The sequence below is a fragment of the Camelus dromedarius genome, chromosome 7 (assembly GCF_036321535.1).
Source record: "Camelus dromedarius isolate mCamDro1 chromosome 7, mCamDro1.pat, whole genome shotgun sequence".
NCBI lineage: Eukaryota > Metazoa > Chordata > Mammalia > Artiodactyla > Camelidae > Camelus > Camelus dromedarius.
This window is the reverse complement of record NC_087442.1, coordinates 25169333-25185334: the sequence shown is the minus strand read 5'-3', so window position 1 is coordinate 25185334 and position 16002 is coordinate 25169333. Positions and strand designations below refer to the sequence as shown.

At 39.0% G+C, this 16002-nt stretch overlaps 1 protein-coding gene across 8 annotated transcripts in view; it reads right to left on the bottom strand.

The window, feature by feature from the left end:
• Nucleotides 1–16002, bottom strand: part of CADPS2 (calcium dependent secretion activator 2) — a 449325-nt gene that overhangs the window by 342809 nt on the left and 90514 nt on the right. For all 8 annotated transcript variants that reach the window (XM_064487396.1, XM_064487392.1, XM_064487395.1 and 5 more), the window contains exon 2: nucleotides 5399–5512. In XM_064487396.1, the coding sequence (XP_064343466.1) occupies nucleotides 5399–5512 (114 nt within the window). The remainder of the gene's footprint in view (nucleotides 1–5398; nucleotides 5513–16002) is intronic.

The following is a 16002-nucleotide window of genomic DNA, read 5'->3' as shown; positions in this document are numbered from 1 at the left end:
CATATGTAAAAAAATTAAAATCATTCCAATTTCATATATACAAAAGAGAGACAACAAACTGTTTAAGAGTTGTCTATAGGTATTGGAATTTTAGGGGCTATTTATTTTCCTCTTTAATAATTAATATTTTATTTTCAGAGAAGCTTCAGGAGTACAGAAGCTTTGCCTCTTTAATGTTTTTAAAATTCTCTAACAGTCATTTTATACTTCTATTAAAGTGTTCATAATGTAATATCAAAGTGCCAAATTCCAGAATAATGCATGTTAAATAAAAGTATGTAATAAAAGGGCCAAAATTTGAGCTCACGATTTTCAGATGAAAATGAGTAATTTTTCCTTTAACATGAAATTTATAAATTAACACTGAAAACAATTTTTTGTTATTGAATTCTCATTTGTATCATTACACAATTAGGAAATCTGAAAAGCAAACAGTTGTGGTGGTGATGGTGGCAGCAAGACCTGTAAAATTTCTTTGGTAATTTTTTTTAAAGATTAAAAACCTCTAGCTCTTATCCATTCTCTGGAACCAGAAAAGACCATAAACAAATGGAAGTAATACAAAAAACACACATGAACAAAGCTAACCCACAAAAAAAGCAAGAAAAGGACTCTAATGTCCATTTTTTGTGCAGTAACAGAACTTAAATGTTTGTTGTGCTGAAAACAGCTAGTAAGCAACTGTAGTCTGTCTTTTGGAAATATCCAAGAGAAAGGCCATTTTCTTTGCCACCTTTATCTGTTATAAATCACACTGTCTTTGGTTCTGTTTGGATGACGTCCACCTGAATTTTGGAGAACACAATCCAATATCTGATGGGAAGAACAACTTGGAAAGTAACATTACAATCAACTTATGTTTACCCACCCACAGAATCGGCTGACGTCTCCTAAACTGAAAAACAAAACAAGCAATAAAGATATGGCTAGAAAGAAAAAGCGAATACTTGTAGAACTACTGTCCATTTTATGTCTCCCTCTGGACAGTGAGTTACTTAGAAGAGGGGAAAAAAGGCTTGAAGGGAAAAAAAGAAAAGTTCAATGATAGAAAAAACAAGATGAAGGCACTGCAGAATCTAACAGCAATTAGCAGCCAAAAATTAATCAAGATTATAACTGCTACCTTCTATTAAGTAGCTATGTATGCTATCTGCCATTTCTTTCTTCTTTTCCTGGGCTGGTTCTTTCTCATCCTGTCTGCCTACTTAGGTGTTTGAGATACTTGGGTCCATTTTTTCCCTAATTATGCTAACTTTATGAGGAAAAATACTGACGTAATTTCAAAAACAGATTTCTTCTTTATTATTCTTCTTTTATAGACCAATATTTAAACCAAAGGTAATACATCTTGTAGAAAAGGATGAGACAGAAACTGCAGTGTCATATAAAAATTACCTTCACAGTATATGCTTCTGTATAACATATTGAATAGTATTCATGGTAAATACTTAATACTGACATAGATATAGATATATAAAGAGGGCACCACATATTCAAAACCCAGAAGGATTCAATCCAGTCCCGATCTAGTTGAAAGAAATTATTTACCTTTTAAAATAATCAATGTACTTTGAAGAACTGCTTTCGGTCAAATGTGGAAAAAAAATAAATATCTTGAAGTAGCAAACTAAGACTTCAGGTGTTAAAGAAAGGTAAAGTAAACCAAATATCCAAAGGTACAACTGACTTAAGAAGAGACAGATAACTCTTTAAATTGTCTATAAAAAATATACACATACAACCAAGATGGAAAAGACTATTCATAAAATCATTAAAGGAATAGCATTTATGAATCTAAAAATAAAATTAGTAGCAACCAGACTTTGGGGAACTTATAAGCTCTGGGTATGAAGATGCACTTTTCATTTAATTGATGATACACACGTACCAGTGTTTTTCATATACATATCCATAGTTAGAAATGTCCATCATAGCTAATGGCTACAAAAAAATCCAATAAATTAGAAAATCACCACTGTTGAATTGTGGAAAGCATCTGTGTACAGCAAACATGTAACACTGCTGAGAAAACAGACTAAAATATCGAACCCCCCAACACATCATAAAATCATAGAATTCTATGTTAGAAAGAACATAAAAAGCCAAACTATGCTTCTGAAGCCTCTACAATCTTTGAGGAAGCACAAAACCATGACATTGAGATCACAATCAAAAGAAATTCCACAGCAATACTGAAGTGATACTTTCAAAATTATGGGGGAAACAACAAAGAACAAAATACACAATTTCTACATGGAGCAATGAATGCTGCAGGACTCCTCCACTCAGCCAACAAGCATTTGTTGAAAGCATTTGTGTGCCACAAAATACACGCTATATTTGTGGAATAAGATGATAACCAGGATTGAAATGGCTCCTTTATGGAACATACCTTCTAGAAGTTGTAAGATCAACATGTTTCTCAAAATATAGAGTGAATCAAAATCATCCGGGTGCAGGTTCAAAGTTCAGATGCACCATCCCCAGGAACTCTGATTCAACAGGTATTAGCTAGAACCCAAGATCTGTTTTTAATGAGCTTTAGTGGGAAAAGTGAGGTTTTAGCTCTGCGATCAATTAGCTATGCAGCTTTGGGCACTCGTCACTTAACCTGCTCTCTACGATGGGAATAATTCTGCTCAAAAGGTTTATTCTAAAGAATAAACATTTTTGAAGTGTTTTGCACAGTACTTAGTGTAGGTGTATTCAAAATGGCAACTGTGAAAGTCAGAAAATCTGGATTCACATTGAACTCAGACGCTTACCAAATATTTAACACTGGACAAGTTATTGAACTTCTATGACCTTCAGTTTCTATTTATGTTATTTGTGGGTAGTAATATTCGCACTGTTTACCACAAAGACACTGGAAGAAAAAAAAAGATATTTTTGGTAAGTGATAAGAAATACTACATAAAGGTAATGATAGTAGACAGTACCAGCATTGTTACTTAAAACAAAGTATACAAAAACATAACCCTAAAAAAACAGAGGGAAGAGACATTTGTGGGAAAAATTGAGACGCAAATTTTTTAACCTTATTTTTCCAACAAAATATACTTATCCATTCAAGAGTACATTGAGGACTGAATGTGTGTTCAGGAAATAGTAACTGAACCCCAAATGTGAATCAGAAATGTAAACTTCATACACATATTACCAGTAAAATAAAAACTCAACACCTTTCAGAGCTGCACAAACACAAGCTGGATATAGACTTACAACTCAACAATTGCTGGAAATACTACCCAAAGCATAGAAGACCCTTGGTCACCTAGTCTAAATTAAACATTACTATCCACCAATTACATAAATAGAAACATGGAACTCACAGGAGTTCTATGACTTGCCTGGTGTTATGTATTTGGTAAGCAACTGAGCTCAGTGTGAATCCACATTTTCTGACTCTTCCAAGTAGGCCACAGTTGTTTTCCAGCCCCATTGTGAATACACCTCTTCAGTTCTTATGTCTCTTCTGTAACAATCCCAGCAAGGAATCACCTAATTCCATTGGTCAGCAATCTATCAGTTGTATGCAAATCACCTGGAAAACTTTTCAAAGTATAGATTCTGAAATTCTGACTCCATAGGCCCAAGGCAGAGCATCGGCATTTGTGCAAGATGCCTCCCAAATGATTGTGAAGTGAGCCAGAATCTGGCTGCCAGAGATGTTCACTGTCCATCCCACTCCGTATGTGGGCAGCGCAACTAAACTCCGACAATACTCAGTTGAAATCTTCCCCACTTCAGTTTCCATGTGAGCCCTAGTTTTACTCTTGGGGCCACACACAACACAGAAGCCTAATCTGTCTCCAGGCTAAACATCTCCAGTTCCTTCAAGCGACCTGTATTATGACACATTTCAAACCAAATAACCTAAATTTATCCACATCTTTTCACTTACATTTTGCACCTAGAACAGAACACCATCCGCATTCAGAAACCAACGGTGATACTCCTTCATCAGAGGAACAATATTCTTTCTCATTAATACAACTTAAGTGTGCCTTTTACTAAACTAGCAACAACATATTATGCTTACTTATTTTTAATACACTTATTAAAAACACTTATTTTGGAATATACTTATTCTGGAGTAATTTTAGGTTTACACAAAAGTTGCACGTGTAATACAGACAGCCCCCACACCCTCCTCATCCAGTTTTCCTACTGTTAACATGTACATTTACCCAAACCAAAAATAAGGGTTTTTTTTTAATATATCTTTTTACACAAATTACTTTCCTGAACACATTTCCTTCATCCTGAACATAGACTTCCGGCTTTTCTTTATCTTTATTTCATGATGCAAAAATAAGCAGTTACATGTCATCTATTAAGACTCAGGACAAGATTTCATCTTGCAAGACTTTGACTCAAAGATTCCAACTCTGAGTTTTGTAAGATGAAAAGTAACGCCCTATACTCGTTAAGATACTCTGAGTCAGGGTCCAGTTAGACAGTATCCACTATCGCCACCAGATTCACGCCATACACGTATCTGGTAAGGCTTCTGCATTTTCATCTTGTTCAACAGGCCATGGCCGGGGTAACATAAAGCTCCCTCAGGCTGCATTAAGGGACTTCTGATGTGTATACACCGTCAATTAATCACAAATCCAACCAATCGTCTGTACATCCAGTTACTCTGTCATTCTTGCAAAGAGACTCGCTACCCCAGCACAGTGCAGACACACTTCATCTCCATGTTTTCATGCTTTCTAGTCTAATACACCCTTGCATGTTGTTCTTCAGCTGAGAGGTGTAGAATATCTGCACAGAGAAAGGAATCCATGCCCCAAATGACTCTGAAATATTTAGGAAAAAAGGGAACGCTCTTAACATCCACTGGCAACTCAGTGAAGCAGTTAATGACCCTGTGTGAAAACTGGGGCTCATGGGAAATCCCCAGAGAATTCCTGATGAGTCACAAACTAAAATCAGATGAAAGAGAAAGGTGGTCTTGGTAGTATTATTTCCTCCAGGAAGAAAAGAATTCAATTTATCCTCCTGAAATTAGTTATTGGCCTCAATTATTATAAAGTTTAGTGCACAAAATGGCACGAGATAGCAACTTATTATTATCCTGATTAAAAAGGATAAATTAGATACGTGGACCCACAGATAGCTCTACTCAGCTATATCAATCACTGCCAGAAGATTTTTCTATACAGTTTACTTCTCCTCAAAAGATGTGAATAATTTCCAATTCTGTTTATCTCTCAAAACCAGGCTGGAGAATTAGTTTTCAAATTGCAAAATAGAACTGTGCTTTCAAGGAAGGCTGCAGACTCACAGCCTTCTTATCACATCAGAGAGCTTCTTAAAATGGGAAAGCCATTTTAAAAAAATATTTTAAAGGCATAAGGATGCCCAAAACAAAGCTCTTCAAACTTACCTCGTAGTAACTCCGAACTGCATTGCAAAATGCTTCATCAGCTACAATCTGGGTTTCCCCATTGAGGAAGGCCTGGAACCGTTCTTTCAGCAACTGTAATTGTTGCTTGTTAAGCTACAAAAAAAAAGAGGGAATAAGATGAAAAATTTGCCAACCCGTGAAATGTAATGACTTTTAAAAGTTATATTTGCTCTATGCGTCTAAGATTTGATATCTAGAATTAATTTATGGGTCAATTTTAAAATGTTTGTAAGTCACTACCCCACATACTCTGGAATACCCGATATTGCAATGGAATCCAAATTTTCTGCTCCAGACCGAATTCCTGTGATGACTACAAGGCCAGTCTCCTTGCAGAGATAGGAAAAATTCTAAAATCTGAATGAGAAACTGTTGTCCCAAACTGCCAGCTGTGCTCAACAGAGAAGGCAGAGAGGACAAGCACTCTAGGTGAGTGGACAACCAGCAGCCTTGGACAAAAGCTAATAGGAAAGACAGAGGGACCCTGAGAAAGGATCCTCTGAAAGGGATGGCTATTGGAAGCCAAAAGCTTGGATTCCATGAACAGACATACCTGAGCTAAGGAGTGATAAGGAAGGAGGGGAATGAAAGGAATGATAAGGAGAAGATAAATCCAAAAGAGAACGGAAAGGCAACAGGGGGACAGTGAGCGCATCTTTAAGCAGGTTAGGGGAAGGCTGTCAATCAGGGAGAGAAGTGCACCTTCACAGCCAGATTTCCTCACCCTGGGTCTACCTACCACAGTTACTGAGGGTGGGTTAGACACGAACTGGGACTCACTAACCACGGTCTCTAGTCATCAACTACAAGCAAAGGCAGCTACTTCATTTGCAGGGTTCAGTGCAAAGTGAGAACGAGGAGCCCCTTGTTGAAAACATTAATTTCAAGACAGCGGCAAAAGAGTGTTAACCCAAGCATGGGACCCTTCTAAGCAGGAGCCCAGGGTGACCACACAGACCCATGCCCACGGAGCCAGCCCTGACGACAGAGGCATATGCTTCACTAGAGGTAGGGTATATTAGATCAAGCAGAAGTATATATATATTTTTTTTAAATTCTTAACTGGAGAGAGAATATAGTCTTGCAGATAAAACAACAAATCCTGAGATATGTAAGGAGCAGGAAGGGAGTGATCTTTCCATTTCAGTCGATCCTCATCAGACTATTAAAGAACTCAGCCCAGTTCTGGATTCCACAGAGAGATGTGAAGCATTTGGAAACACGCTGAGGATAAAATGATTAAAGGATTAGAAAGACTACACAAACTGCTCTGTTTGGGCTTCAAAAAGAAGGCTGATGTGAAATAAGTTTGAAATGGTTCAAAAGGCTGATTAAAATGCCATTCAAATATGAGAGACAAGCTCTTTCAAAAGATAGGTTTTTATTTAGGATCCTAACAAACAAGACAGCTTATAAAAAAAAATGCTGCCGGGACTAGCAGACTGATAAAGATGTGTCCCACTGTTCCCCAGTGTGGAGGACCCCTTGCCCTGAGCAGGGAAGAGAGAAGACCATTCCATTTCTTTACCAGGGTTATATTCATTTTGGGGAAAGCTAAACGAAGCTGAAAAGCAGGAACATCACCACTCTGTGACACTCTCCATTTCTGTAATATGAAGAGAATGAAAGCAGGGGTCTTTTGTGTGTGTGCACTAGCAAGGCGAATTAGGCCCATGACTTTAGCTCTCTAAGCGTGGTTGACAAAAGGAGCCAGATGGAAATAGGACAGCAATTGCTGACAGTGAGACAGCTGAGGGCACTTTAGTTGCTAAGCCCTGGGAACCGTTAAGAAGGGCTTCAACTTGCAAACCAAGCATCCAGGTAAAGTAATGGTAATGGTGTTGGAAATGGAAATGGAAATGTACGTGGGGAGGACAGTGAACTGAAGGGGACCTTAGAGATCATTTCTTTGAACTCCCTCATTTGATAAATAAAATATTGTCCAAAACCCCCAACCTAGGGATATCTTCATCAATTTTCTTCTATCAGAGGCATTTTGTTCTTTAAGAACTCCTCTAAATCTTTGTCATTTCTAGCTTGCCAGTGGTTAAGTTTAGCCATGTATCAGTGAGTTGTGTTTTGATGATTATGGCGTGGAAAATTCATGAATATGAATCAAGGAAAGGAGATTTGTGCAAACCACCTTCTTAGAAGCTCCAACAATGTTGGTGTCACTCACAAAACACGCCGGAGGCACCTGGCTAAGTATCAGGCTTCAGATTTTTTATGAGTAAGAAATACTGCAGTTGCATTTAAGACATAAAATGACAGCCATATTAAAATGACATACAAACAGTCAATAAACAGAGACTTTATTAGTACACAGAAGAAAGGGTTACATTTCCACATAAAGGAGATAGGGAGGAAAAAAGGCAATTTAAAATCTAGCAATGGGGACAGCAGTCAGAAAGCAGTTTCCTAAAAGCTATTTGTGTTATCGAAATAAACTATATTATACATCAACAGATAGAGACCAATGTAATAGACCCAAAAAACAGACCCAAATACAACCAGAAATGTGCTATAAAATACCTTTACAGCACCTCAAGTCGGTAGTAAAAGATGGTCTATTCAATCAACGGTGTTAGAATAACTGAGCACTCATGCAGAAAAAAAATTAAATTAGACCATAACACACACAGTTACAGTCCAAATAAATTAAAACTTTTACTGTAAAAAGATGAAACTTTAAAGGTATTAGAAGAAAAGTGGGAGAATTCCTTTAAACACCAGGATGAGAAAGACCTTTTTAACCATGAATCAAAATCTACAAGTCATAAATTTAACAGCAATAACATTAAAAATAAATTCAGCATGGCAAAAAATACCATAAACAAAATAATGGGAAGAAAGTCTAACCAAAAAAAAAATTGCAACTCATATCCTAAAGAGTTAATTTTCAAACACATAGATCCTAGAAATAAATAAGCGTGACCAATAAGCCAACAGAAAAATGGACAAAGTGGATACATTCAGAGAAATGGCTTAAGTCATGAAAGCAAGCCTCAGTTATTTTGCATTTTTCTTTATATGAATGAAGTCTACATAAGAGCAGGATTCCGGGAAGATGGTCGCATAGGAAGCACCAGAAATCTGTCTCCCACCTAGGCAACACCTGCATTGACAGTACCCGTCTGATGCAAAGATTTTGCAACTCTGGAGTCTCTAAAGACTTGCAACGTGCAGGGGACTGTCTGACCAGAAACTGCAGTGAATTTTAATCAATTTCACCTCTGCACACAGTAGCGGTGACCCATCCCTACCCCTCAAGCCCCACAGTAGCAAAAAGAAATGCAGACAACCTAACTTTTCATAAGTGGAGGACTAAGAAAATCATACTACATCCAAATAGTATATTACCACTATTACATATACTGTTAGCTTTATAAAAAGTATGACAAAGTTCTCTTACGTACTGATATGAAGAGATCTTCAAAACATCTTGGGGAAACAAACAGTATAGAACAGTATGTAAAATAAACCACCATTCCCAAAGAAAAGGGACAAAATCAGAATATGTACTTGCTTTCAAATGCGGACAAACTACGGAAGGAGGCCCTCGGACACTGGACAGATGAAAAATAAGGATGAAAAAGATTTTTCAATCGGTATCACATTACTCATTTTAGGTTTTAAATCACAGGATGCTTTTTATATACTCAAATTTACTTAATTTATATTTAAATATGCGATAGTAGCCACTTTACACATTTAAATCTGATCATCCTGCAGAAAGACTGGACAACAAACCAATCGACATTTTTTTTTTCATTTCTCCTTTCAGGTAGAAGATTTGAACTTGACTGTATTCCTCCCTCTTCCTTTTTTAAAAAACATTTCAAGGTTGAGGATGTCAAACAAACTTAGACAAAAAGAGTCAGAAAAGAGTATTCATGGTACTCAACATTCTCATCAGTGCAGTAATCTTTACAAAATCCATACCGAGTGGTCTCTCATTCTCCATTAGAGCCAATTAAAACTAATACCTGCACACACACACACACACGCACACACACTCTACCTCTATCACCTCACAATGAAGCCTATTTTAATTTTACACAGTTATGCAGGATTGAAATCTGCTTCCCTATGTGTTCCATACATTCTAGTTGTATACTCAGACCAAACAGACTAAACGTTACTTTTCTTCTTCAACATAGCAGTTCAGGAACTTGGAGACAGGTACTAGATTATTTGAGCGTCTTTCCCAGAGTAAACTTTATCCATTCTCCCAACATCCTAGGAGTACTAACCAGTTTGTCCACAAATACAGCATTACGTAGCTAAATATAACGTATTTACATAAAACTAAGTATAAGACGGCACTTTGAAAGTCATTAATAGGCAAATGAAACTCATTACAATAGCAACGTCCCTCCTCAAATATACCGCACAGACTGATGTGATTCTCCCAGGATCCTGCGGCCAATGCAGAGTCAAGTGGGAGGAACACTTCCCACATTGTAAGTACTCTATGTCTATTAATTCAAACTAAAAACAAATTAACTCTTCTTGGCAGTCACATCAACTGACTCACATCATGCTTATAATCAACACAAATTCTGAAACATCCTTACATGTGCTGCATGAAGCCATGTTTCAACCTGGCGAGATTTATTTGGTCCATTGTTCCAGGTGATTAACGGTCTTGTCTGTAGAATTCTGATTCCTTCACCCTGTGACCAAAGACTTCTCCTAGTGTTGTTGTACCACTAACATAATAGGGTGCTATCCATAATCTCCACCCAGGTCACTATAGAAATTTTCATCAGTCCATGACTCAGGAAGGACTAAGGGTACCTGTCACATGTATTCCTCCTGTTTTGACATAATCAACTAACATTCCGGAGGGAAGCTGGTTTTATTCTTCAGCCTATATTTTAGTTTTGCCCATATATTATCTTCACACTAGTATATTTACTACTGAATGAATAAAATATTTTTCAAAAATAAAAAATTGACCAGCAAAAACTATCTAATGGGAAGTTTAAAAGAGCTTTTTATATGAAACTAAATTGCAGAAACTTGACTAGAACATAAATATCCTTGCCAACATCTAAATACAACGAAGAGGTTAGTTCTTATTCAAAAGAACACTTCAAATACTGACAGTAAAAATGAAGTTTTATAAATTTTGGCTGGCAGTGATAATTTATCCATAATAATAGTGGCCTCAGAAAAACTACTTAACTTCTAGAGTTCAGAGATGTCTTATGTTTCTTAAGAGTTTTTTTTTTTTTTTCTCGTTCGTGTTCAAATTATATTTTCGCCTTTTCATTCCGAGTCATGACCACCTGAAGACTTACGCCAGGGTCTTGACGGCAGCAGGAGACCAGGCATTGTGCACTCAGGAACCTGGCAACCACTGCCGTGCAGAGCCTGCCTTGACCTGCAGTTCCCGTCAGGAGTCTTAACACTCGTGGTGGGAACTGCATGATCTCCTGGTGAGGAAAGGAGGTCACAGTCAGATTCTACAGCACAGTGGCAGGTGACCAGTGGGTACTGTACCTCCAGGAGGGTGGGTGCTGGTGTGTGCACAAACCCTAAAGAGAACAGAAAAACAAATGTTTTTTCAGGAGGTAAAAGGATTTATCCCAGGCACAGATGGTCTCTGAAATGCACAAAGGCACAGCTTTAACACCCATTAATGAGATATGGTAAAAAGATATTAACAGGAAAAGACTACAGGATAGGTACCATTTTCTTTTTCCCTTCCTATGGACACTCTGCCAAAAAGATCTACAGAAAACCACTGGGGCAATTGCACGTTTCTGAAACAGACCTCCCCAAACTGGATGTCAGAATGGAATAACAAAGGGGCTCTGGCCCATCTCATACATTATAAAATCCTGTGGGAGGCATTGCTATTAATAATTTCCGATCCAAATAACTTTTCTTACTCTCTTTTATAGACGCGGATATTTTGAATATGCCCATTTAAGACTGCAAATACCAGACTCACCTGACGAGGGACATGGTCAACTGACTAAGTAAAGGCCAATGAGATGTAGGCAAAAGTGTATATGACTCCTGGAAACCATAAAAAGTAGCTGAAGCAGCACCCTTTGCTTTGTTCTCTTTCCTCTTTTCCCACTGGCTGGAATTTGATGTGCTGGCTGCCACCATCAGCTTAGCTCATGAAGATGGTGAAGGAACAAAATAAAAAGAGCCTGAGACCCTCCCAAATGGGGAGCAGCCAGTGTAGCCCCAGGTCGCCACCTCCCAGCTTCCTTGATGTGAGAGAGAAACAAATATCTGTACATATTGATCTTACTCTTACCGGGGGTTCCCTGGTAGTATGTGACCGAACCAAATGCTAACTGGTAGACATCACAATGACATACGCAATCAGGGAGAAACTGCCACAGCACCACCATCCCTGGCTAGTAAGGTTTATCTCAATTTATTCCAAAACAAGATATTCCTTCCGTATGTTAAGTTATATGAAAAACTCCTTATCCAGCGAATTTGCCCCAGTGAACAGTGAACACCAGATTCTAAGTGTCTGGGTAGACTGAATTCTATTGTTCCACAATATTGAAAACGGGAGATTAAAAAGCCTCAGATTTGCAAATACTACCTTAACATATGTTATAATAAAATGTATATCAAAGGGTGAGTACAGAGCAGGAAAATCTCACTGCGTCATGGACAAATGGGCCCCCGGCTAGGCTCCTCCAGCTGCCGAGTGTGTTATTTCCATCCACATTCTCACTGACCTCCTAGTTGAATTCAAGCCTCAGCAAAATGACATGCCATGACTGGGGCATTGTCTCGGGGTAGGGCGGTTGCTGCTGGTGGAACTAGGAAAGTTAAATCCGTGATTTTATGAAATTTCCCTGCTGCACTGCACTGAGCACATTTTACACATGTCTTATTAAATCTCCCTAAATCTCACAGGAAGCGTTTATCATCATTTCATAAATGAGGAAGTTAAGCTCAAAGAAGTTAAGCATCTTGTCTAATTTCACATCTAGTAAGTGACAGGAGCAGAATCTCAACTAATGTCCTCATCTAGAAGTCCACCTTCCTTCCCATCTCCTTACTATTCTCTGTTTCCCTCAGAGCCATACTTTTTCAATAAGAGGCGTTTAATTCCTGCATGTATTTGCTTACTATTTTGAGTCCTCCCACTACAATAAAATCTGCTTAGCATGAGAACCTGATTGTACCTCACAGCATGAATCCCCATACTAAAATAATGCCTCAAACCACCACAGTGATATCTTCATGTTTTTCATTAATTAGTAAGGTTATTATAGGACAAACAGGGCAGCAGAGTGAGTAATTAAGAGCCCAGGCTCTGGTTTAAGACTACTGTCTGTATTCAGGGTCCCCCACAATTTGTAGGGTCTTCAACAAGTCACTTAACCTCAGTGCCTCAAGTTCTTCATCGAAACAGTGAGAACAGTAATTATGCACATTTAATGGGCTGTCGTTAGAAACACATGGTGCTCCTACTTCAGCGACTACAGAAGCTGCAGACGAAAAATGATCCTAAGATGGATACAGATGAACAATCAGTAATAGACTGTCCAGAGCTGTGCCGTCTGACACAACAGCCACTCACCACACGTGGCTACTGAGCACTTGGCGTGAGGCTAGTCCAAATGGCACGTGCTCTAAGTCTAAAACGCATACTGGGTTTCAAATCCTCTGTACAAGAAGACCATGAAACATCTCACTAATATTTGCATGTTGGTTGCATGTTGAAAAATATTTTGGATATATGGGGTGAAATAAATTATTAAAGTAACCTTCATCATTTTAATAATGTCTTAATATAGCTACTAGAAAAACCTGAATTACATATGTGGCTCACACTACACTTCAGTGAGACAGCACTGGTACAGAGAAATGCGTGTGATGGTCAAGTGTCCCTTGAAGACACAAGTGAACACGGCCTTGCTGACCCCTGCAAAACTCACAGCAGCAGGTCCCACGTGACACAGCTTGTGGCAAAGTCTGTGATATAACGGAGTGAAGAGAAACTGAGCAAGGACCAAAATGCAATAATACCTAAGTATCGGCCTTGTGTTTTTCATTCTCAGAGAGGGAAGCGGGTGTTATCAGTCCCATGTGATGGATGAGAAAACAAACTGAGAAGTTCCAGTACAAAATCAGGCAGCTCCGAGAACGGGGACCCTAAGCTAGGTCTCCTGAACGCCAGTCCGCATTTTTTACCCTCCCAGGCATGCCCCCAGCCCTCTGGCATGTTCTTATTTGACTGTCCTCATTCAGCCTCACCTTACAAAAGACAGTCACGCTAAGTGCTGAGAAGTTATTCCGCAGGACTGGTTCCTGCTCCTGAACAGGGTGAGAGGTAGGTGAGGGACGCAACTGGCAAGTATGTTGGTGAGTAGCCTCTCAAAACCTGCTGTTTGCATTAGCATTGGTTTCACCCACTAGAGTCAAACAGACCTATGACAGTAAATTTTAGTGATCCCCACTAATACCATAAGCTCATTGAAAGCAAAATCAATTGTGATGTTTAATTTTGTGTGTCAACTTGACTGGGCCAAGGGATGCCCAGGTAGCTGGTAAAGCAGTATTTCTGAGTGTGTCTGTCTCAGGGTTTCTAGAGGAGATTAGCATTTGATTCAGCAGAGCAAGTAAAGAGATCCACCCTCAGCAATGTGGGCAGGTATCACATAATTCATTGAGGGCTGAATACAACAAAAAAAAGGTTAAGGAAGGGTGAATTCCCTCTCTCTCTCTCTCTCTGTCTCTCTCTTTGAGCTGATAGGTCCATCTTTTCTGGCCATTGGACATCAGAGTCCCCGGTTCTCAGGGCCTTTGAACCCAGACTGAATTATACCACCAGCTTTCCTGGTTCTCCAACTTGCAGAAGGCAGATTGTGGAACTTTTCAGCCTCCATAACTGCATGAGCCGATTCCTATAACAAATCATATTTTACATCATATATATGTATATTACAATATATAATATAGCTTATATTATATATAACACATATTTTATACTGTATATATGTATGATGCATGTATATATGTACATGATCTCCTATTGAGCTTGTTTCTCTAGAGAACCCTAATGTTTCAACCATCATAAATGACAGCCTTAGCAGCCTGTTATAATCAAGCGATTCAGAGATGACTGAGGGGGTAGGGTGGGCGGTTGTTGAGGATTCAAAGAGAAACAAACCTTAGGAGCTTTTCTGAGAAGTTCTTACTACCATCAAAAGCCCCTCCCTCCTCCATTAAATTCTGACAAAAATCAATAAGCTTCTCCAAACAAGGAGTCTTGGAGGAGTCTATGGAAAAAAAGGCAGGTCTAGGAAGCGGTCCAGCACAAGCTTTACTACCCTCTAGTCCTGCAAAGTCAGAAGACTCTGTCATGAGCCACCATTCAAACTGTGTAGTCAATGACTTCCTACAAATAACTCTAGGGAATTATGTCAAGATACATCATGAGGGAACTGCCCTTTGAGACAGTACAATTTCCCCTTAACCACCCTTAATGTGCAATTTAATACTTAGTGATAAAAGCTAATAATAATTGACCACTTACTACATAGTAAGCACAGTTCTAACATCTTTACAAGGATTATTTTAAAATTCCCATATGGTAGGTTCCTTATTTCAAATAGGAGGAAACAAAGACCCAGAGAAGTCAATAAAGTGGTCTAGTGCATGAAACTTGGGGGCAGAGCCAGGTGCATCTGCTGGCATGCTCTTAGCCACTGGCCGCCCTTGGGGTTGCTTCTGAAACTCCCCAAGCCACATTCTCCACACCCAGGTCAAGACACAGGACCACCAGAGCTGAGCAAAGCCAATCCTGTGATTGATCAGACTCAAGTGGTGAGTGAAAGCTCTCCTTCCCATTTACCCCCCAAACATCATCACATCATTCTTGTTCACATCACTGAGCCTTTGCACACACTTAGTTCTCTCTGCCTGGGATATCCTTCCAGCCTTTGAGAACACAAACGCAGATGAAACCTCCTAGAAATCATCTTCCTTCTGCTCCCCCTCAGATGAAGTCATCCCATCCTCTTTGTGCCACTTCTGCACCTCATACACACATCTATCATTTGCTTAATGTGCCTTTCTTCTTACCAGGGTGCAGACTCCTTTATCAGCAATGCCAGTCATCTCTATATGCCCCTTCCCCACTAAGTCCAATGTTGGCTGATTATGAATTCATCTACAGGGGAGGAAAACCCAGAGTGGAAGAGGATATCAGTGTTCACTACTGCTTTTCTAGGAATGTATCCTGTCACAACCACTGACAAAAGACTCTAGCAGTGGGTAACTGAGTAAGGGACTAAGGAACAAACACAATCTTAGAAAAGAATTCCCAAATAGCTTCTGTGTTGTCCAAATAATAAGTTCATGGCCAGGCTCACTGAGGCTGGAAGAAACAGCAAAGGATTTCTTTGAGCTGCTGTGTGAGTGATTCTGTTTTGCAGATGATATGGCTCTTAAGCAGGAAGAACTCTGTGCCTCAGAACCATCTGGTATTTCATGGCAAAGTTCCTTATGCTGAAACCACATTTGCAAGAAACAGTGATTTTATATTCATCACGAAGAATTTGGACAGGCTTAGCAGCAGACACATGCTG